At 37.3% G+C, this 24,631-nt stretch overlaps 1 protein-coding gene across 8 annotated transcripts in view; it reads right to left on the bottom strand.

Moving 5' to 3' along the window:
* The window catches only part of LOC117664887 (transmembrane protease serine 11E-like), a 54,555-nt gene that overhangs the window by 4,622 nt on the left and 25,302 nt on the right, over positions 1 to 24,631 (bottom strand). For 4 of the 8 annotated variants that reach the window (XM_087892317.1, XM_087892320.1, XM_087892319.1 and 1 more), the window contains 7 exons: positions 22,524 to 22,639; positions 20,313 to 20,431; positions 16,587 to 16,654; positions 15,554 to 15,717; positions 10,809 to 10,847; positions 3,651 to 3,819; positions 3,029 to 3,294 (listed from right to left, as the gene is read on the bottom strand). In XM_087892317.1, the coding sequence (XP_087748443.1) occupies positions 3,029 to 3,294; positions 3,651 to 3,819; positions 10,809 to 10,847; positions 15,554 to 15,717; positions 16,587 to 16,654; positions 20,313 to 20,431; positions 22,524 to 22,638 (940 nt within the window). In that variant the 5' untranslated portion in view covers position 22,639. Of the gene's footprint in view, positions 1 to 3,028; positions 3,295 to 3,650; positions 3,823 to 10,808; positions 10,848 to 15,553; positions 15,718 to 16,586; positions 16,655 to 20,312; positions 20,432 to 22,523; positions 22,640 to 24,631 lie in introns of all 8 variants that reach the window. The other 4 variants (XM_087892315.1, XM_034416288.3, XM_087892314.1 and 1 more) reach the window with 1 other exon arrangement.

The raw sequence follows: 24,631 nt of genomic DNA, 5'->3' as shown, positions 1-24,631 counted from the left end.
GGAGAGTCTCAGCCCCAGGGAGCTCATTGTTCCTCAGATAGGTGGGTATGAATCACTCCTTTTGAAGTGGGACCCTGGAGTTCAGTCGGGTCTGTTGGTTACATACCTATCTCCCAGCTGCGTAGCCTCAGCTCTGCCCGCACTACTAGATGTCTTGGCCGAGTTGGTGGTTGAACTCCCCAGCCTTTTGGTTGTGGGAGATTTCAACTTGCCATTGGTCGGGGAGACATCTGAGCTAGTGCGGAAGTTCATGACCTCCATGATGGCCATGGACCTAACTCAGGTTGTACAGGGCCCAACTCATAAAGGAGGACACACACTCGACCTGATTTTTCTCTCTGGACAGTAGATAAATGATCAGGGTAAGGGGGACTTATCCATCTACCCCCTGTCGTGGACTGATCATTCCCTCCTCAGGCTGGACTTTCTCTTCACCACACTCTGCCGCTGGGAGGCGGAACCAGTGAGATGGTTCCGCCCCAGGCACCTGATGGACCCTGAAAGGTTCCTGATGGAGCTTGGGTCATTGCCCGCCTCCTTAACCCATGATTCATCCGAGGCCCTGGTGGAGGCCTGGGATTGAATTGTGCCTTTGCGGCCTCTGACCTGACGCAGATCCCGGGTGGCTCCATGGTTTACTGTGGAGCTTAGGGAAATGAAGTGTCGGAAAAGACATCTGGAGGGCGGTTGGAGATCCTCCCGGTTGGAATCTGACCGAACACAGTTAAGAACCCATATTAGATCTTATCTTGTGGCGATGGAAGCGGCGAAATGCCATTATTTCACCGCTCTCATTGCATCTGCAGAAAACCGCCCAACAGCCCTGTTTAGAGTGACCCGCTCTCTTTTCAATCATGGAGTGAAGGAGGACCCCTTGCAGGGCAGAGCTGAGGATTTTGTACAGTTTCTGCAAGATAAAATTGCTCAGATCCGGACTGGGTTGGACTCTGACTGGGCAGAGTCTATTGAGGAGACAAGGGCTTGTCTTGAAGGTAACATCTGGGTTGGATTTGAGCCTGTTTCGGTGGATGAAGTGGACAGGATTGTGGGTCAGCTCAGTGCCTCCACGTGTTTATTGGACCCTTGTCCCTCCTGGCTTGTTTCTGCAACCAGAGAGGTGACTGGAGGCTGGATCCAGGCTGTTGTCAATGCTTCTTTAAAGGAAGGAGTCTTCCCCGCCGCATTTAAAGAGGCGGTGGTTCGACTCCTCCTTAAGAAGCCTACCCTGGATCCAGACTCCCTTAACAACTATCGTCCAGTCTCCAACCTTCGCTTTATAGCGAAGGTTGTTGAGTCCATGGTGGCACAGCAACTCCCTCAATTACTGGAGGAAACGGACTACCTTGACCCATACCAATCAGGTTTCAGGCGCGGTCACAGCACAGAAACGGCATTGGTCACCCTGGTGAATGATCTCTGGCGGGCTCGGGATGGGGGCTGTTCCTCCATCCTGGTCCTACTTGACCTCTCAACGGCTTTTGATACTATCGACCATGGTATCCTGCTGCAGCGACTCAGGGGGCTGGGGATAGGAGGCACTGTTTTGCGGTGGGTTCTCCTCCTACCTCTTGGGTCGCTCGCAGTTTGTATGGACGGGCAGACAGAGATCCTCCCCGAGGCCTCTCACATGTGGGGTGCCTCAGGGGTTGGTTCTCTCCCCCCTGCTCTTTAACATCTATATGAAGCCATTGGGTGAGATCATTCGTGGTTTTGGGGTGAGGTATCATCAATATGCTGATGATACTCAGCTTTATATCTCCACCCCAGACCACCCTGGGGATGCCCTTTCTGTGATGTCCCGCTGCCTGGAAGTGGTGCGGGCCTGGATGGGAAGAAACAGACTCAGACTCAACCCATCCAAGACCGAGTGGCTGTGGATGCTGGCATCTCGGGATCTCGTGGTTCTGTCACTTGTGATAGGAGGGGAGGTACTTACTCCCTCTGAAAGGGTTCGCAATCTGGGTGTCCTCCTGGATTCATGGCTGTCTTTAGAAGATCACTTGACAGCCGTAACCAGGGGGGCTTTCGCATAGGTACGCCTGGTACGCCAGTTGCGCTCTTTCCTAGACTGGGACGCCCTCGCCACAGTCACTCATGCCCTTGTTACTTTTTCGGTTGGATTACTGTAATGCCCTCCACATGGGGCTGCCCTTGGGATGCACCCGGAGGCTTCATCTAGTCCAGAATGTGGCCGCATGGGTTGTTACGGGAGCCTCTCATTATTCCCGTGTAACACCTCTCCTGCGCGATCTGCACTGGCTGCCGGTGGTCCTCCAGGTTCGTTTCAAGGTGCTGGTGCTCACCTATAAAGCCCTACATGGCTTAGGCCCGGGGCACTTGCAAGATCATCTTCTGCCATCCTCCCATCGTCCTGTGCGCTCTCACAGAGCGGGCCTCCTCAAGGTGCCGTCAGACAGACAATGTCGGCTGGTGGCCCCCAGAGGGACAGCATTCTCTGTGGGTGCGCTGACCCTCTGGAACGGTTTGCCCACCGGGCTTAGGACAGCCCCCAACCTCCTCTCCTTCTGCCATGAACTGAAGACGTGGCTTTTTCATCAAATGGACTGACCCATTGAGGGGGTTTTTTATATTGTAATAATTTTAATTAATTTTAATTGAATTTTAATTTATATTTAATTCATATTGTTGAATTTTTATCTTGTAAGCTGCCCTGAGTCCTTCGGGAGAAGGACGGCATATAAATTGCAATAAAATAAAATAAAATAAATAACTAGCCCTTCTGAGAGATCACCCAGCTGGCTTCCACTGAAGGACTTGAACTCAAGGTGTCCTGCTTTCTGGTAATCTGCTAATCTGGTGTCTTAATCACTAGGCCAAATTGCCATAATGTCGAGTGTTTCTCTTCCTGAAATCTTTATGGATACATCTGGTTAGGAAGGAAAGTAAACCCACCTACTAGTGTAATTTGATGTCTCTATAATCTGGAACCAACTCTACTGTAGTTAACAAATGATCAGAGAATGATTATTCACATGAGCCAACTAGCCCCAAATAGGGAGCTACTAACCGTCATCTTTAAGAGCACCAAATCCTGTAACAGCACAAGTTGTATTCTCTGGAAAAATATAGGAAGCTTCTGGGAGACAAACACGATGTACAGCAGTTGTAAATTCCACTGGGGATGAAATCTGTACAACAGCAATATCAAATTCATGGTTCATGACATTATTAGCATAATGCTCATGTATGATGATCTGGCGAAGATTCCTTCTCACTCTTGGAGGTCTTAGACGAGCCCCAAAACTACTTGTCCAACTTCTGACATCTCGGACACTGAAAAACATTACAGAGTACAATAGGCACTCTATTTGCATTTGCATTTATTGTAAACAAAACTTCACAAGGGTTCCTTGCTAACTGTTTTTCAATTTTTCCTGCACTCTCACCACCATCAAACTTCAAGATTAGAAATACATTCAGTTTATAAAATGGAGTGTTTAGGGAAACAGCAGATGTGAACAGAGATAAGAGCTAAACACCACTCTCCCTTGTAGAGTTTTATTAGTTTTGAACATATGAGACAAATTGTATTAGTGGTAACATCTGTGCATAAATGAACTGGAAAATTTTATTGATTAAACATGTTGGTTTAGATGTAGTCTTAGAGGTATGGGGAAAGATTTACTCACCCTCTAAAACAATGAGCAGCAGTCACAAGCCAATTATTGCTGATCAATGTTGCTCCACAACGATGAATGCCATTCAGCTGGAGACTAGCTTGCCAGGGCCATTCCCCTTCCCCTGCAATGGATCCTCCATAGATTCTCTCCACAGATCTGTCCAGTCGTGTCCCACAGCCTGCTCCAATCCCCAAAAAGAATGTTAGTTCATTTCTTTCCAGAGAACAGAACACTTTATTAAAGGGGATCTGGGATTTTGCCAGCAGTATAAAAATCATAGTTTATTAGAACATAATTTTTAATGTTAAAAAATAAACAAAAGCACTATTCTTTGGAAATATGGAAAATGGCTTAATTTTATTCATGTTTACCTGGAAGACATTCTTCCCAAAAATGGTGGAATGTATTAAACAGTCATACATCATTCATTCACTGAACATTAAGAGAAAAAGGTAAGGGACTATCAAAATATAATTGTTTCTGTTCATGTTCTGCTTTTTTCTTGTCCTAAATTATTCATTCACAGCAAAACAAGAAAAGAATTGCATAATCTGTTTGAATACAGGTAGTTCTCAATTTCTGTACAGTTGGGACAGAATGTCTAAGAACTAAGCCAGCTGGTTATTAAGTGAGTTGCACCCAAATTTATCATCTTTTAGCCACGTTCTTAAATGAATCACTCCAATTGTTAAGTGACTCACACAGCTATTAAATGAATCTGGTTTACCACATAGATTTTGTCTGTTGGAAGCTAACTAGATAGGTCTCAAATGGTAATCATGTGACTACAGAGTGCTGCAACTGTAAAATGCTAGAAACTGTCTTTCTGAAAACTCTCCACCAAACAAATACAGAATTGCATTTCTGGGTTCAGGAAAGAAAATAGATATGTTTTTCAGTTTGCTGAGGTTAGCTTAGAAATATCGTTCTTTTTTCTCTTAGGAAAAAATACTATATAATAGTTCTGTAGAAATATCTCATCCTTAAGAAAAAATTCATGGATAATAAATACAATATTACAAATGTGAATTTAAAATTTATTTTCATGCCTCATTACTATATTAAAAAAGAGGCTCCATATTTTCTTTATCTTCATAATATTATTTAGTGGAAGTGACTTCAAATGTAATAATCATGCTGAAATAACAAATTTGTGATGATTGGGCATACTAGGAGATTAAAAAAGAGTTTGAGAATAATGGTGCGAAGGCAGCATTATAGCTTTCTCAATAGGGCAGTCTTATCTTATACAGTAGATATGTCCAGTATCCCTAGTTATAAAATTAAAAACACCTGGATAACAGCATCCAGAGGAAAATTAGGCTAAACACACCAATTTTTAACAAATATGTTTGTTGCAATATTTTCAGGATCAGACTCAATAAGATCAACAAGAGTTAAAGATTTAACTATATATTCTTTTATTTACATTAGGCATTCTATATTCACTGAATATTCACAGATAGAAGCAGGGGAAATGGTGTAGGTAGCTCCTTATATATACAATGGGTGGAGCTATATGTGGGAGTGGTGAATTATGAATACATTAAGAAGTGAAGAATAAATTAACCCCTGATACCCTGTCTGTACACTATTTACACATTGAAGAATAAGGCATTTATATCTGACAAATCCCCCTCTAAATGCCGATTCGTTATACAACACCAGTTACATTCAGATTCAGGACAATACAAAACATACAACTTAGAGGTTAAGTATCTATGTTGTTTAGAAGGTAAAGGCTTCGTTAATATATCAGCTAATTGTTCTGAAGTGTCACAATGCACTGCTTTAATAAATCCATCCTGAGATAATTGTCTCACATGTTTAAATTTTATATCTATATGTCTGGACCTTTGTCCAATGGCATCAGATCTAGATATTTCAATGGCTGCTTTATTGTCTTCATGCATAACAAAAGGCAGAGCAGGTTTTTTCCAAACATCTGAAATTAAATCATTAAACCATACAAGATTATTTGCGGCCTTGGATAAACAAACATATTCCGCTTCTGTTGTTGAAGTAGCCACTAGTTCTTGTTTACCAGTGTACCAGTAGACTGGACAGTCATTTAAGAGAAATACATAACCAGATGTGCTTTTTCTGCATGAGGTGTCTCCAGCCCAATCTGCATCTGCATAACACGTAAGCTTTGGTTCTTTAATATCATTAGGTTCTAACATTAAACAAAAGTCTAGTGTACCTTTTAAATATCTTAAAATTCTTTTAACAGCTTCCCAGTGGTACATTGTTGGTTTGCTGACATGCCTAGATAATAAATTAAGTGGTAAAGTGATGTCCGGTCTAGTCCAGTTAGATATGTAAAGGAGTGAACCTATGATTGATCTATAGAATGTATTATCCTTGAACTCGGGAGAAGATTCATCAGAATTCCTTAGAAAGTCAGTTTGCATAGGGGTATCACAAGGTTTGGCATTGTTTAAGTTACATTTATTTAAAAGATCTATGATCTTATCTCTCTGGGTAAGTTTGAATCCCCCTTTTGTCTTATTAATTTGGACACCAAGGTATTTGTTTACCTTGCCTAAAGATTTCAATGAGAAATGTTCATTTAGTTTAGTTACAAAAGTTTCTCTTCTTTCCTTATGTTTTCCTATGTATAAAATGTCATCCACATAAATCAATACAAATTCAACGTAATCATCACCCCTCTTGACAAAGAAACAATTATCAGCAGTGGTAGCGTTGAAGTCCATGGTCTTAAGTACTTTTACTAAACAATCATACCATCGTTTACCAGATTGTTTTAGCCCGTATAAACTCTTGTTTAACAACCAAGTCTCATTTTTGTTTGTGTATGGACTATGAGGTGCTCTCACGTATATTTCTTTATCTAATTTTGCGTGTAGGTACGCAGTCTGTATGTCATATTGGAATACATCTAGATTGAGTGCTGAAGCTACCACTAGAGCTGTTTTGACACTCTCTGTTCTTACAGTGGGGGAATACGTGTCAGTATAGTCCTCTGGATATTTCTGTGCATAACCCTGTGCAACCAATCTAGCTTTGTATAGAGTATTTCCTCCCTCTAAATTCTTAATTTTATATATCCATCTGGTACCAATAATTGTCTTATCTTTAGGTGCAGATGCAGGTGTAAATACATTTAGTCCTTGTAAACTTTCCATCTCTTTCTTCATAGCTAATTCCCATTTTTCTTTTTCTTCGTGAGGAAGTTTTAACACTTCCTCGTATGTATTGGGTGTTGTTGGTTCACCATTCATGTGCATTACATAATCCTTGTATTTATTTGGCATTTGATTTCTGGTGTTTCTAATGATTTTTTCTGGTTTACTATCGTTATCATGCAAATATCTTGCTTCCTTTTTTGTTAGTGTATCTGTCTTTATTTTGAGTTGGCTATTTGTCCAAGTTTTGTTTTTGTTTTTATATTTGTTGGTATTTTGTTTTTCTATAGTCCCTTTCTCATGAGATTTTGTATCTTCATGTTTATTTGGGAATATCTCATTAAGATGTAATTTAGACCAGTTAGCTTGTTCATGGAACACAGCTGTTCTGGAGACTATAAATTTGTTGTTACTATCAATGAATCTGTATCCTTTAGTGCCAGTCTCATATCCCATAAATCTGAGTCTCCTGGACACATTTTCTCCCTTTCTTCTTAATTGCTTGGGTATGTGTACGTCTGCTGTGACTCCAAATATATGCATGTGTGCTAATTTTGGTTTTCTATTATACATCACTTCATATGGTGTCTTATTTATAATGCTGGACCATGTTCTATTTTGTGTGTAATTTGAATAATGTAAGGCTTCTGACCAGAACTGTTTGCTTAAGCCAGCATCTTCCAATGTGCATCTAATCATGGTTTGTAATGTGGAATTTTTTCTCTCTGCAATCCCGTTTTGGAACGGAGAAAATGGACTAGATGTGTAATGTAACATTCCTTTGTCTTTTAACCATTGTGAGAATTCTTTAGACATGAATTCGCATCCTCTGTCTGTCATAATTTGTTTTATTTTGATGTTGTGTTGTGTTTCTATGCGTTTGTAAAATTCTTTAAATTTTTGAAATGTTTCATCTTTGTGTTTTAGTGTGTAAACAAATCCATAGCGGCTATAATCGTCCACTATTGTCAGGAAGTAACGTTTCCTATAAGTGATTGATGGAGTTAATGGACCAACTAAGTCCATGTGTACTAAATCAAAAATTTTGTTAGTTGATCTGGTAGATTTTCTTGGCCTGGGACTAGTTTTTAGTTTTGTAGATTTACATACTGAGCATTCCAGATAATTTTCACAATTCTTTATTTTAACACCTTCTGCGTGTTCAGTCATTTTTTGCACTACAGGAAAACTGGCATGTCCTAACTTCCTATGCAATATGTGAGCACACTCATCATGAATTGGTTTACCTATCTTTGGTTTCTTATCGTTGTGTGCATCTGTGTGATCATGAGATATTTTACATTCATCATTGTCACTGTTGCTAACATTCTCATCATCTATTTCAATACAATCTTCCATATTTGAATCAATGTTATGTAACCATTTTTCTTTTGTTATTAGGTAAGGTAGTCCTCCTTTAGTCACCACAGTGCCTACATTTATTTTATTCTTTTCCAAAGTTGCTTTTCCTTTTGAAAAAACAATGTTAATGTCAGAATCTCTGCTTAGTTTTATGGCACTTAATATGTTATGAGGTATTTCAGGTATTAGTAATACCCCCTCTATTTTTCCTAAACCAGGCAAGGTTACATTTCCTCTACCTAATACTTGAACCTTTTCTTGGTTAGCAACCTTAATTACAAATTTATCTTCTGCAAATGAAGACAATATACTTTTGTTATTAGTGGTGTGATTAGTTGCTCCAGAATCAATAAGCCAATTATTGTTCTCACTTTGTTGTGTGTTAGTGTTGTCTTGTTTATTTAATCCATTCAGTGAACCAGACTTTCTATCCTTTGAATTGTCTCTGCCCCCTCTATTCTCTCTGTGATTTGGTGGGCTCCTATATCTATGCCTTTCTATGGAAGGCTGTCTATAATCGTGTTTGTTTCTGTATTCTGATCTATATCTTTCTTTTAAGACTTTTGGGCAATCTCTTCTATTGTGTTCCCTGGATCCACAATTATGACATTTAAATGTTCCACTATATTTTTCTTGAAAAGCTACTTTCCTATATGGTTTATGTTCTGTGTGATTGTTAGAACGATTCCTTCTAGAATTATCTTCTGTTATCAATTTGTTAGATAGACTTTCTATGGATAAATACCCTAGATTGATTGTGTCTAAATGTGACATGAAATTGTCCCATGATGGGTCAAGTGAGTTGATAATGACACTTTTCATTGTTTGGTCTGAAATCACTTCCCCCCTTAAATGCAGTTCAGCTCTTATTTTGTTCAAAGATATTAGATGTTCACTTATGGAAACCCCTGGTTTTATCCTAGATGAAAAGAAGTCTTTAGATATCCTTGTGGTGGTGGCTACACTGTCACTGTGAAACAAATTAAACATGCATTGAATAATTTCTGAAACAGTCAAATTTGGCTTAATGCTGTGATACATTGCAGGAGACACACTAGATATTATTAAGAAAAAAGCTCTATGGTGTAAGCAATCTATTTTTAGTGTCCAAGGTCTTTTTGGGGGACTAGTGATAAAAAACAGTAAGTTTTCCTTCATAAAGACAACCTGGAGCTGTTGATACCATTCTTGTAAATTAATGCCATCAACCCTTAGTTTTGGGAAGTCACTGGGTAAATTTCCGACATTATTGGGTCCATTACTTACAACCTGAGGTAGTCCGTGGTCTCGTAAATGCAGAAAATTGCAAAACGGCATGGGGATGCTCGCTACGAGTCTGCATGATCTTCTCTCCTGTTCATGTCTTCCCGGATCGTCAGCGTAGTTTCGCGCATGCGCGTTGTCCATTTCTTCTTCGGCGTCGTCGTGGAAGGTTCTCCTCATTGCGGCCCGCTCGTTCTGCTCCTCTTCAGATGAGTCGGTCTCTGGTTCGACTTTGGGCGTTCTGGCGACGGTGGCTGTTCTTCTTCTTCTATTGAAAGCGTTGGTGCTTGCTTCGGTCTGCGGCGTAGGGCGGTATCGGCAGGGCTCTCTGGGTTCCGGCGTCAGCGCTCTAGTAGTCAGGATGGGAGCGGGCAGGTCTTGAGGCATCGGCTTGCTCGTTCGCTTTTTTAGTGTCTTTTTAGTAATTTTCAGTTTTGGCCCAAATGCAGCAAAGAGCGTTTTCATCGCTGATTTTATTTGGTGTTTTGTTGGATCTTCCTCGCTTTCTGGTTCTGATTCTTCTGAGGTGTTTGAATCTTCCTTTTCGTTTTCGTTGTTCGGTAATATTTTTCGCGCCAGAAATTTTGAATCGAGATTGCTGATTGGCTCTTCTTCGTTCATCTTGGAGGCCGGTTGAAACCAAGATGGCTGCCATTCAAATTTTTGCGCGGGATCATCGTTTTTCTTCTTTGTAATGATTTTCTCCGCAGTCATATTACTCACTATTTTTGGCTCTTTGGGTTTTTCATTGGTGATGTTTTTCTCTCTCGCTGCTCCGCTGTTCTTTAGCATATCTTGGAGGTTCGCGATGAGGCTTTCGTCATTCTTCTGGCTTTTTAATAGTTTTAATATCTCTGACCTGAGTTCGTTATTTTCTATTTCGATTTCCTCCTGGTCATCAATTATTTCTTCGTCTTCAGTGGTGTATTCTTCGGATTCTCTCGAAATTGCATTCGTGGATTCGTTGATTATTTCTTGTTCCGTTTCCATTTCTTTGCTGTAGGCCCTGGTGTTGGGCCTATCTTTCTTAGACATTTTAAGGCTTTTTTATTGAGTCAATTAACCATCCTCTGCTACCAGTTTGTTGCAATATTTTCAGGATCAGACTCAATAAGATCAACAAGAGTTAAAGATTTAACTATATATTCTTTTATTTACATTAGGCATTCTATATTCACTGAATATTCACAGATAGAAGCAGGGGAAATGGTGTAGGTAGCTCCTTATATATACAATGGGTGGAGCTATATGTGGGAGTGGTGAATTATGAATACATTAAGAAGTGAAGAATAAATTAACCCCTGATACCCTGTCTGTACACTATTTACACATTGAAGAATAAGGCATTTATATCTGACAATGTTTTCAAACAGAAAGCTGTTCTGATACTTACAACTGTTGAGAAGATTTGTACCATTTTCTTCATTTATTTCTGGAAAAAAAGATAGAGAGGATAAATTTTAATTTGGCAATAGCAATATTTTCCCCATCCTTCATCCTAAAGTACCTGATTCAGTCAATCAATTAATCAATCAATCAATCCGAATAGAGCTGGAAGGGACCTTGGAGGTCTTCTAGTCCAACCCCCTGGCCAAACAGGAGAATCTATATACCATTTCAGACTGTCCAGTCTTGTCTTAAAACCCCCCAGTGATGAAACACCCACAATTACTGACAGCCAGCTGTTCCACTGGTTAATTGTCCTCACTGTTAGGAAGCTTCTCCTTAATTCCAGATTGCTTCTCTCCTTGATTAGTTTTCATTCATTGTTTCTTGTTCTGCCTACAGATGCTTTGGTAAATAATTTTTTTTTTAATAAAAAGTTTTTTTTTATTTTTTTTAAACATAAACATGAAATACATCTTTTAGAATACAGCATTGATCCGGTTATAAATTGGTACAATCACTAATTTATCTTTAACAATATTTCATCTCCACTAATTATCATCTTATAAAAATAATAATAATTAAAAAAAGTAAAACAGAAAAAACCAGCTCACAATAACTCATTCAAAAACAATTACCTTTCTATTTTTTCACCTCAAATCTTAATTTCCAAATAACACAACTTAATGTTTTAGACAATTGTTTCCCTAAATTCTATCTATTTTGTAATCCCATTATCCAAAAACCCGTTACTTAAATCTTTAAATCCTAACTCAATATAATTTCATTATCTTTTTATTTTATTTGAATGAATGTATCTTAAAAAATAAATCATTACTATTATCTTAAACAATATCTTAACAATTACTCACAACAAATCATCTTCATTATTAATCTCCATATCATCATTATAGTTTAGCAAATAATCCCAACATATTTATCTTTAATTATTTATCACAGCACATCATCTTCATTTTAGTCATCCTCTTTTACTTTTAATCCCAGCATAATCATTTTTATTTTAACTGTTGAATCCAATATAAGTATTTATTTTTACTGTTATTTCCAGCAAAATCATCTTTATTTTTTACTGTTAAACCCAGTATAATCATATTTATTTTTACTGTTACTCCCAGCTTCATCATCTGAATCTTACTATCAAACCCAGTATGATCATTCTTGCTTTTGCTGTCAAACCCATCATAATCCTCTGAATTTTACTGTTAAACCCAGTAAAATCACTTTTTTTGCTGTCAATCCCAGCAGAATCTTCAAAGTTTTACTGTTAAATCCAGTATAATCATTCTTGTTTTGCTGTACATCCCAGCATAATCTTCTTAATTTTACTGTTAATCCCAATATAGTCATTTTTAATCTCAACATAAATTTCTTTAATTTTACTGTTATACCCAATATAATCACCTTATTTTATATTCATTACTTATTCATATTTATTAGCATTCTCTAATTCAGTGTAACTAATTTTATTTTCATTCTCAGCTTTGTTTACAATTTAACATTGAGTCTTAATTCTTACATCAAACATATCCACATATGAAAACAATAAGGTTTCTTGAATTCTTCTCATATTCATATATTTTCTTCTTCATCTACAGAAAGCTCCTTTTTATCAAAACTATCCATCTTTACTACATTTTTCTATTTTAGTCACCTTATTTTATTATTCATACAAACTGCTCCTTTTATAATTGGTATACATCTAAACAATACAGTTTCATTTTTTAATCAAACTATTTTTTGTTCTTCTTTCCAGTCGTGGATTTTTATTTCTTCATTTCTTTGTCTGTCAAATTATAATCGATTTTGAATTCAGTGTTCCCAATATTAATTCTTCATGTATCATTTTAATTCTTTTTGTTCTTTATATTTCCTGCGAAGTACATCAACTTCCTTCTTTTGTTCCTATGCCAATTAGCAGCAATTATAAAAATTCCATTGCATTTCCTCTTTCTTTCCATCAAAAAAACCGTCTGTAGACAAAGAAGAAACTTCTAGTCCCAACCACTCACAGTTGTTTCTCAGTAGTTTCACCATGCTCCAAGACAAACGACAAATTACAGTGTTTCTTTTTAAAATGGGAAGTGTTACTCTGCAATCCACACTTCCCCTTTGTCAGATCCGTCTCCATTTTATTGTGATTATATAACAATCAAATTCAATTCATTTCTTCTTTTAAATTTTAAAAGTATTACGTCTCTTCTTTTTCCCTTTTTTCCAAATCCAAATCTAATTTAAACAAATTCTTTCCAGGCTTTGCAATATGCCTCAATGTTTATTTATTCCAATTTGTTCCAAACCAAAGTAGTTTGCCTTACGGGTCTTTTCCTTCTAAGGTCACTTTTCAAAATCTTCTATGCCCCTGTAATCCACAACTGCTATTTTTAGGCTAGGGGTCTTTCAAATGTTAATTATTGCTCTAGCATTGTTTCAATCCTAGGTTGGTGTCACTCACCCGGCTTCAAAGAGCTCCGTTCTTTTCACTCTCCTCCTGCACTTCTCTTGTTTTGGTTTGTCCCAGCTTCATGGCAGCCGCCATGGCTGGTTGCCCCCCACCGCAGATGCAGAGAGTTCCCTCCGACCTCCGAGTAACTTGCCTATTCCTCTTGGTCGTCCCCATCCCTGCAGGACAGTTCGGGTCCAAAGACCCACCGGCGGAGGTTCAACAGTCGGGGTGTTCGTGGGGCTCATCAGAGCCCACTATGGTAAATAAATTGATCCCCTCCTCTTTATGGCAATCTCTCAAATACTGAAATACTTGTCACCACTAGTCCTTCTTTTCTTTAGCCAAACCCAAATCCTGCAACTGTTCTTCATATGTTTTAGTCTCTAGGCCTTTAATCATCTTTTTTTTTTTAGTAAAGTTTTTTTTTAAACACATCTTAATTGCTCTTTTTAGCTTTCCTGATTCTTCTTGACAAATAAAATATAAATAAATAAATAAATATTTGCAGATTCGGGCTATTCTGCCTTAGTTATATGTCCCTCTTTCCATTTTTTGTACTTGTCCTTTTTGTCTTTCAGTTTATCAGAGAGATCTTTGTGCAACCATGTGGGTTCTTCTTGAATTTCTTATTTTCCTTTTTCAGTGGTATTGTACTGGACTGATCTTTTACAACAATATCTTTCAGAGTTTCCCATGCTTCTTGAGTTGTTTTCCCGTTTAGGATTTTCATTCATGGAATTTTTCCTAGGCTCTCTCTGAGTTGTTAAAAAGTTAACATTTAACAGTTGTTAAAAAGGTATTGGCTAGATTATGTTCTATTGCTTGTGTTTGCATTATATTGAATTCCAGTATGATGTGGTCACTCTCACCCAAAGTTTGGGCAATTTCAACTCCCTCTATCACTTCTTCTTTGTTAGAAAGAACTAGCTTTTCCTCTATTTCCCTCCTCTACCTTTTGGATGACAAAGTTGTCAACTAGGTTGGTTAGGAATCTGTTTGCTCTCCCACTTGCTGCAGTTTGTCTCCCAGTTCATATCAGGGTAGTTAAAGTCTCCCATTACTACTGTGGTATATTTCCTACATACATTTGTTAGTTGTTTAGCAAAAAGGTCATCTATTTCTTCTGCTTGGTTGGGTGGACTGTAGTATATGCCTGTAGCAATGTCATTCTTTTTTCCTTTTATATTGACCCATATGGTCAATATAGAGGTTTTCATCCTTGGTTTTGTGTATTTCTATAGAGATGTAGTGATCTTTTATATATAATGTAACTCTGCCTCCTCTTTTGTTAAGTCTGTTTCTTTTGAATAGTTTGTATCTGTCCATCAGTACATCCCACCAAATTTCAATAATGGCAACTATATCATATTTACCTTCCTGTACTATGGTAGTATTTACATTTACTAGTATTTACTAGTATTTATGATTTTCAATAATCACTAGTAATTTGAGAATATTGGCAGAGGATGTTTTCATACCAGTATCTCCCTTCCAGTAGGGTTGAATGAACAGCATTTTAAATAAGAGATATGAAAAAATTGCTTTTTCTTTTCTTTTCTTTTTTTTGCTCAGAGCAAAACAGAATATCTTAGTACTGTCTTTGTAAATACAGTATAAATGATGTTACAACCATATTAGCCTTAGGAAACCTGAAAATTGCAATGCCACATCTCTAAGTTCTTCCTCTTGGTTAAAAGTTTTTAATTGTATTTTTCCTGGACTAGATTTTATGTAATTTAAAGCATTTAACTTTGCATCTTTCTACTATTACAATCACCAGAAAAAAAATAAGGTATCTATTAGGAATTTGGTCTCTTACAGAAACTATGTCAGAAAGTTCTTTATAATCCATTTAGTTTGTTAGCATCATGAATTAACCAACCAACTGATGTTCCCATTTGTTGACTTGTATTGTATAAGGGAGACTACTTCATAAAAATAAACAAATAACATAAAGATTATTGACTTTGGCTCAATGAAATTTTCTCAATATTCTTTGGCAAAATGCTCTGTTAATTCCTAATGATAATTCCTTAAATATTAAAAATAAGTAAATGAAAACCATGGAACAATTATTAATAGATTGGATGGAAATCTGAAATCTGTAAGTATTTTATTTCCCCACAGGGGGGGGAAATGCAAATACTACAGAAAAATCTTAAGCAGGAATAGGAAATGAATAATGCAGTTTTGATTAAATCAACATATATATTTCAGATTACAGTGCAAGCAAATAAATCAGTTTTAAAAATTTGATCATCATTACAAAGGACATCTGTAACACTTGCCTGAAAGCTTATAAGAAGAAATATCAATACTTAAGGGCCATGTTGACAACTTCAGTTTTTCCAGCAAAGTCTGATAAATATTTGTCCAGAGTATCTCTTTATTATCTGTGGCAACGAACTTAAATATCAGCACCACATCTGCCAGGACACCATCATTCCCTGGGCTGCAAAAGAATAATACAGACAGCTGACCCATCAAGCCAGAATATTTTCTATACTCTGCAGGGGTTTTTTTTTTTTTTCATATATATTCACTCAAGGCTTTGAGGCAAATAAGGCAGAAAAATTAAAATACATACATAAAGGAACAGCAAGTAGAAGCACCAGACGATTTGCTGCTCAACTCATTGCCTTTTAGAAATGGATGAGAAGAGACTGGGCAGATATTAGAAAATGTTTTGACATAAATTTGGGTGACACCATCAAAAATGGCTATGATTTGGGATGGGGGAAAATATAGGGATCTTTGAGAGGCACAGAGTTTTCCCTTGTTTTAACTCTTTCCCCTTCTCTTTCCATGTGCCCATTTTGCAATTAAGCTTTATTCATTGGTGGTTTTTTACCTATAAATATTTGCCCCACAATTACCAGAAATAGTGTTATGCTGAAAAATGAGTATAGGGGTGGGGGTGGGGGAACAGAAGCAGGATAATGCCTTTCATCTGCCTAAATATATAAGTAATTAAATAAGACAACATTGCAGACTTACCAGACTTTGCAGAATGCTGATTTGCCAAAATAAACTTCCAATAAATGGGATATTTTTGGATAAAAGAATGCCAATTTATTATATGCTCAGTTTAATAAAAGATTAGTGTCTTCTAACATGCCTCCAGTTCCTAAGTGTTAGACTACAACTAGCATAATTATGCTAGTTTTGAATGTGTGACTGATTTATGGGAGTGAGAACTGAGAAATAACCCAGATCTATTTCTTAATTCTATCTGGACCATTTGATTTATAAATTCATTCTCATGTCATTGTTAGCAATTAATTCAACATCTATTCCTAAGTGGAATGTTCATCTACATACCTTAGCCTGACAACACGTGCATTAATGAGCCTTTTTTCTAAGGGAGTAGCTTGAAATGCTTGTTTAATCTGTTGAAAGGAATGAAAAGTTATGCTTGATATAGAAAATGTTTTAAACAGAGTAAAAATGCAGCAGGTCCCCTAGGAACATGCTGAGAATTACATGCATTGGGAAAGGGGCGGGGCTTGTATAGTAATATAGTCCATCATCTTTGCAGATTCTAACTGCTCTTTTTCATGGACATCCATGTAGCAGTGAAAAAACCAATACAGTATGAACCAATTAAAACAATCTGGCTAGGCTTGAAAGAACAAATTTGACTATTCTTTCTTTATCATCTGAGTTAACATTTGTAAATAACTGGGATGAAAGGTTTAAAATTTTATAATAAAAAATGCCACTGATATAAAGTTAGGAGGAATAACACTTTAGAAGACAGTATCAGGATTCAGGAACAAGCTGGAACAATGGATAAAAACCAGCAAATGTAACTCAACAGTAATATATTGTTTATTTTCTTCAACATTCATGCTGCCTAGAGTCACTTGGAGGTGATTTTAAGCAACTTACGTCTTAGATTTGTATATTAAAAAAAACCAAAGGCCCAAATACAAGGTGGGATGGCATGCTGGGAGCAATATAGCTGAAAAAAAATCTGAATGCCTTGGTAGCTCACAAACGGAAGATGAGCTAGTGCTGTGAAGAAGATGGGGGGGGGAAACAAATGGACTGTTGGGGTGCCTAAACAGAAATATAGTGTCAAGAGAAGTCTTATTTTATTCTGTTCCTACCACAATTAGAATAGTATACCAAGTTCTGGGAAACATATTTTTAAAAGAATAATGAGAACCTGGAGGTATTTGGAGAAAGAGTGATTTAGCAATGGAATAAACTGTTTTAGGAAGTGCTTGTCTTTTTCATTGGATGGCTATATTATAGTGGAGAATTCCTACATTAAGAAGGGGTTACTTGATCTCCAAGGTTTCTTCCATTCCTTCTATTCTACTATTACTCTAATTATGGTTGGTTGGATAATAGGATAGGAAACCACACAAATTTACCATTCCCCTAAGATAATTTCTTTCTAAAAAGAATGTATCTGGATCTGCAATAAAGAAATAAAAATTAAAATAAACAAAACATGCATACAAAAGATAAGCCTGCTTGGAAAGTCCTTTAAAATCCTTCCACAAATGGAAGCTATTAAATTGCAGTATTAGATGGTCTAACTAGAATGAAAGTGAGCTGTAAAAAGAGTTGCACATCTGTTTAACAAACTAGGTTTTATTGACTATTTGAATGGGAATTTCCTCTAAGTTAGCCACAAGCTTATATTTGAAATAGAGGTGACAAAACTGTGCAACTTTATTGAACCCTGGTGCAATCTCTGCCCAGTTGTCTTATCAAAGGATTGGCATGTTGAGCTAATTTAAGTATCTCAACCAATATTTCATTGCTACTATGACTTGTTCTAAGTGTTAACTTTTAATTGAATGCCTTCTTATTAGAGCTGTCTTAACTTTGGATCAGGCTAGTTTAATGCCATATTTTGTAACTATTTCTCTCTGATATTATATTTCTTGAACTTTAAAATAGTGTTTCCATTTTTCAGTTTCATACTTGAGAACCTGGCTTTTCTGAAGTCCAGGTTTAAACATTGATTGTACAGGTAATCTTTCAACCAACTGAGCCCCAAATTTCTGTTGCTATGTGAGATAGTTGTAAATTGAATTTTGCCCCATTTTATGTCTTTTCTTGCCAGAATTGTTAAGTGAATCACTGCTGTTCTTAGTTAGTGACATGGTTATTAAGTGACTCTAGCTGGTCCATTGACTTTGCTAGGCTGAAGGTCACAAAAGTGATCATATCCAGGACACTGCAACCATCATAAATATGAATCAATTGTCAAGTGTCTGAATTTTGATTATGTGACCCTGGGAATGCTGCAATGGTCATAAGTAAAAAGTGAAAATGGCTATAAGTCACTTTTTAAGTGTTGTTGTAACTTTGAACAGTCACTAAATGAACCATTATAAGATGAGGATTACCTGTATTCTTTTATGGTACACACAAGCATATATCAAAGTTCTTGGAATGCCTTCTATCAGTTGTTGCATGCTATTATGAAACACTTAAACTCAACCCAAAGGGCATATATTTAAAGTGTATCAACTGCATAATGTTCAAAGCATATGTGGGCGTGTGCTTCCTTCATCCTGTGGCATGTGCCAAACCCAGCTAATGCACCCAGTTAGTAAAATATCTTCACACTTGCTAATTCTGCTAATAGTCCGATGTGTTGGGATATGAGAATGCTGTCTTTGAATTTAGTATTTACAATCAAGTTGGTTCAATTGTCCATGACCACACATAGATACTTTTTCTCCAAAATTCGATGCCCCCAACCTAGTCATCCATATCTTCCAAACAGTGCATACACCTTGCTGCTGAACATCCTATTTTTTTCTTTCCACCTTCTTCAGCATTAAACCATGTTTCCCTGAAAATAAGACCCTGTCTTATATTTTTTTGAACCCCGAAATAAGCGTTTGGCCTTATTTTTGGGAGGGTCTTATTATTTTGGGGCGCATGGAGCAAGAGGGGCTCCCCTTGCTGTCTTACCTGATTTCCAGCTTTGTCACCCTAACCATAACAAGAGGAAATGGGGACCAGCTGCATGTGCATTTTAATATTTTCGGGAGTGGGGATTTTCGGGGAGGGCTTATTTTCAGGGGGGCTTATTTTAGCGCATGCGCTCAAAAGCCTGATTGGGCTTATTATTCGGGGAGATCTTATTTTCGGGAAAACAGGGTAGACTTCTTTAGGGAGCTGGATATTTGTGTAATATATCCTTAATATGATAATTTGAGCCTGTTTATGTAGGCCTTGAGTTGATTTGTTCTATGAACCATTTATTTATTTTCTTGGTTTTTCATGGTATTCTTCTCCATCATCAAAATTTAAAAGCATTAATACTTATTCTATCCTGCTTCTTGGAAGCCTAATTTCCATACTTCATAAAGTATCACATGGAAAAACATTACCTGCACCATTTCAATCTTAGATATTGGCATATTCCAGCATCTTCTTATTTTTTTCAAGGTCTTCACTAGTGCTCTACAAACTGCTAAAATACAGAACATTTCTGAACTGCTGGTTCTTTTACTGTTGATTGCAATGAGCCCCATTAGGTAGACCAGACTGGGAATCAGCTTCACAGGTAGGCGAAAACTACTTTTATTGACATTTGCTATACTAACAGAATCTTGCAAGCCTGATTGTGCTGTATCTCCATCTACTTTTTATAGTTCCATGAAAATAGGGAATCATCTGCCTGAGTCACTTTCAAATATTATCTATTATTAAATTATCTAGATTTAAGAAATGCTTTAGCTCCTTTTCCAGCTCCATTAAGATGATTTTTCTTATTCCCTTAAATAGCTGATCCTAAAAGGCAGAAATTATCCACCATTTTTTAATCTGGCTTGCAGGGAGTGCAGATGAGATAGAGATTCATAAAAGCTGCTAAGAAGTTTGTGCAGTTTACTAAAGGGGAAGGAAGGATTTACAATTTGCATAATCACACATCAACTTCCACATAAAAGAAACAGAAAAACAGGGAAAGATTGTCCTCTCCCAAAGTTTCTGTGTCGGTCTGTGTTCTTTTCCTTCTCCAGAATAGAATTTAGAACATTAAATGCATTTTAAAAAATCATTCTCACTTACCAAAATCTCAATACTTCTGCTCAGTTCTCTAAATTCTGCTGAAGTCTGCTTGTCAAAGCTAGGCTGATATTGCACATTATTGATTCTAAAGGAAGCATTGTAAAAGAATAGCTTCTGATCTGCATATGAAGAGGGAAGAATGAAAGTATTTATCTTATAGTATCAATTAATTTACAAGAATGAGACACAATTAAGCAATCATCAAAAGAGGAAAGTTTTTAATAATTTAGAGGTTTTATAGGATTAACTATCATGATGTGAAAGACATATTTTAACTCTGAAGCAAAGGATTTTAATATATTTCCCGTATTTTGTATGGGAAGAATGAAGGTCAAGTAGAATAAATTGACCTGGATTATGAATGGTATCTCAAAAATTGGTCCTAGATAAGCAAAGTTATTGAGTTTTGGAGCTGTCAGATAAAGTGTATGTCAAGTGAAAGAAGCCATGCTAGTTCAAACAATTCCTCATCCACAAATAAATAATCAACTATATCTTCTCATGTTTGATGGTTGGCTAGTCTCAAGATTGATTTTGTTATTCATCCTCCTTTCAGAATCTCCAATGAAAGGATTAAAATTCCTTGGTGAAAGGCCAGAATCAGGAGTTGGCTACTTTCTGCTAAGATGCAAATGTTGCAGTGTACAGGAGTCTTGTACAGTATATGCATACTGATATATACAGAGAACCTTTTCAATCAGGTTTCAATCCTGTAAAACAAAACATGAGCAGGTTCTTCCTTTGACTTATCAGACACCGTTTACTGTCTCATCAATGTCTATTGGGCTTATTGTGCCAGAGGTAGTCTTCAAGCAGCTTACTAATTCTATTACCTTATATCCAAATATTAAGACTTATGGCAGCTCTAACAATGTTTCAGCCCTCCAAAATAGACCAAACTTGGAAACCAAAGATAGGTAGTTAATAGGGAATCCTCGGCTTACAACCATTCATTTAATGACGTTCAAAGTTACAACAGCACTGGAAAAAAAGTGACTTATGACCATTTTCCGCACTAACAGCCATTACAGCATCCCCATGGTCACATGATCAAAATTCAGACACTTGGCAACTGGCATGAATGGCAGTTTCAATGACCCAAGGTCATGTGATCATCTTTTGTGACTTTCTGGCAAGCAAAGTCAATGGAGAAACCAGTTTCACTTAACAACTTCCAATGTTACTAATTTAACAACTGCAGTGGTTTACACAACAACTGTGGCAAGAAAGGTCATAAAATGGGGCAAAGCTGAGTAACTGTCTTGCTTAGCAATGGAAATTTTGGGCTCAGTTATTTTGGTCATAAGTCAAGGACTACCCATATTACTTTTATTGCAGGTGGTCCTTGACTTAATGACCACAATTGGGACCAAAAAAATTGTCATCAAGTGATACAGTCATTAAGAAAGGTACCACATGACCATATCCAATTTTTCAACCTTTTTTTAAACCATAGTTGTTAAGCAAGTCACTGTAGCATTAACTGACACATCTTCTGACCACAGTTTGTGACCTTCCATGCCAGCTTCCCTATTGATTTTGTTTGTTGGAAGCTGGTTGGGAAGGACACAAATAGAGATTATATGACTGCATAGTAACGTAACTGTTGTAAGTGCGAGCTGGTTTCTGAGCATCCCAAATCACAATCATGTGACTGTGTGGATGTTGTGATGGTCATAAATGCATTGATTGGTCATTAGTCACTTCTTTGAGCAATGTCATAACTTCAGTCTCTAAATAAATGGCTGTAAATCCAAGACTACTTGGTTATAGTCACAGAATTTTGCAAGTCTGAAAGTACTCCCTCCTCTCTTTTTTCTTCATGAGAAATAGGGAGAGTCATGTTTGATATGCTTTCTCAAATTACTTTTCTGTCCTGGGTTCAGATGTCTTTTATCTGACAATTATCTTGTTTGTAACTCTTCATCCTATTCCTCAGGGTTATTCACACAAAGCTGGCAGGATATAACAGGATCATATGTTGCCTTGGGTGATACAACACAGAAATCAGGCAGGAAAACATTGCCAATCCATAATAAATATGTTTATTATATTTGGCAGATGGTCTGGCTTGAAATGATCCAGTTGGAATAAAAGTAGCTATAAATTCTTCAGGAAAGAAATGCACTAATTCTTTTCTTTCTGATTATTGAAATATTTTCAAGCATAAAGCCATTCAAATCATATGGACTGAAAAAGAAATATACGTACCATATATCAAAAAGTACACAAGCAAACCAATGGCAGTGGCTAAGACCAGCAATACCGCTAACACAATCAAAGCAATCATCCATGGCTCCCAAGATCTGGTTCTTGATATAGACATTCTGAGAAGATGGGCAAACATAAGATTTTGTAGGAGACACAGTGAACCTTAAGTAATACAGTTAATTTCTTCTATAATCTGCTTTCATGTTGTTGTTGATGTTGGTTAATGTTTATGCACATTAAATGTTTCACAAATGAATGAATTAAAAATACTGCTGAACTAATAATAAATTAACTGCATTAATCTTCATTCATTCTTCACACAAGCGAAGAAATCCAGTCAAACTTTTTTTTTTAAAGCTTTTGTCACATAGAGTGGCCACTGGTTTTCCAGTGTCTTTAATATTCATTTTGAACTATAAGATCAACATTATAAGATCAACATTCATGCTTGAAATAAAGTGGGAAACCCACAGCCCTCAGCTACATCCTGGATTTTCAGTTTTAAAATTTTGGCTGCACTTCCTTTTCCAAATTAAAGGTCCTAATGTTCTAATGTTCTTTTTTACTCTTACTCTTTTCATGTATTCAAATTATGTTTATACTTTTACCTGTTATCTTATCTTATATGCTTGACAAATAAATAAATAAATAAAATAAATAAAACAATGCTGCAAATTCCCTTCAGGTTTGACTCTGGCTCTGGCTCCAGCTCCGTTCTTCTTAAAGTATGCCTCAAACTGATTTTTCCTCAGGAAGAATTCCCTGATCTAGATTTTCATATACATGATTGCTGTAATATTTCCTAGAACCATAACCCTAAATATTATTACCTCCCTGTGTATGTGTATGGGATCTGAAAGAATTTATTGACTAACTAAGCTCACCAAATAAAATCATGGTAAACAATATAGGCTTTTCATTGCAGTTCCATTAAAGTGCCTTCCTCTAGTCCTTGAGTCTGAGAGATTCCTCCCAAATCACCCTGATCCACCCTCTACTCAATCTGTCATCCCAAGTTCCAAATATCTCAGACAAATTCATACTCTAGGGTCATGATGGCGAACCTATGGCACGTGTGCCACAGGTGGCACACGGAGCCATGTCACCTGACACGCCAGCTCAGCCTCTCTAGTAGTCTCTGGAGGCTGGGGACAACAAAAAATGTCACTTCGTGTCCAACTGGAAGTTGGGAAACAGGCCGTTTTGGGCCTCCGAGGGGGTGGGGAAGGCTGTTTTTGCCCTCCCCAGATGCATAGAGAGGATCTGGAGCCAGGTGAGAAAGAAAAATGGGCCTACCGGGCCATTATGTGTCAGGAGCGAGGGGCGGGGACATGCATGCATGCGCAGGGCAAGGCGCATAGAATTATGGGTGTGGGCACGTGCACGCTCGCGAAACTCCGCCGCCCCCTTTCCTGGCACACGATGGCAAAAAGGTTAGCCATCATTGCTCTAGGGGAGTATGGCCACAGGTAACAGCTTCTATATATATTTCACAGAGTTCACAAATGCCATTAGTGTACAGCTAAAATGTCAAAGCTTTCCTTCCAAGGAATAAACAGAATTAGAATCAAGTCATGCCAACCAACTTGTTAGCAGAAGGAGGCAAGGAGTTTGCCTGAAGCTGCAAGCAGCCTTAGCCAACCAATATAGCATGTGAACTGGTAAAGTGTGTATGCAAACAGCTCCTCACATATTCATGCATTTGACAAGTGAGAGCAGTGCACGGAAGACAGGGCTGTGCTATTCTTTATTAATGAGGACACTTGTCCCATGATTAATACATAAAGGGGCATTAAGCATTGTTATGACCTTGAGCACTACACCCTATTATTTCTATACTATTTGCTCCTGGGGATGCAGCAAATTCTAATCCTATTACTGGTCCCATTAGGAAATTCAATTTATGAGTAACTGCCTGGGGGAAAAGGGACTCAGTGGGGTTTCGGGACTATCCAAATCTTAGTCCAGAATTGCCTTTTATTCTCGGACTTTGAAAGAGAAAATTAGCATATTTGTGTATAGAACTTAATTAATAAATTTTTAATTAATATACAATTAATGTCAGTGCCTAACATAATGCTTAAGAACAAAACCTCTATCTCAAACAT

The sequence above is a fragment of the Pantherophis guttatus genome, chromosome 4 (assembly GCF_059756535.1).
Source record: "Pantherophis guttatus breed Tessera chromosome 4, ASM5975653v1, whole genome shotgun sequence".
Classification (NCBI taxonomy): domain Eukaryota; kingdom Metazoa; phylum Chordata; class Lepidosauria; order Squamata; family Colubridae; genus Pantherophis; species Pantherophis guttatus.
Note: the sequence above shows the minus strand (reverse complement) of the source record. Positions and strands in the feature narration are given on the sequence as shown.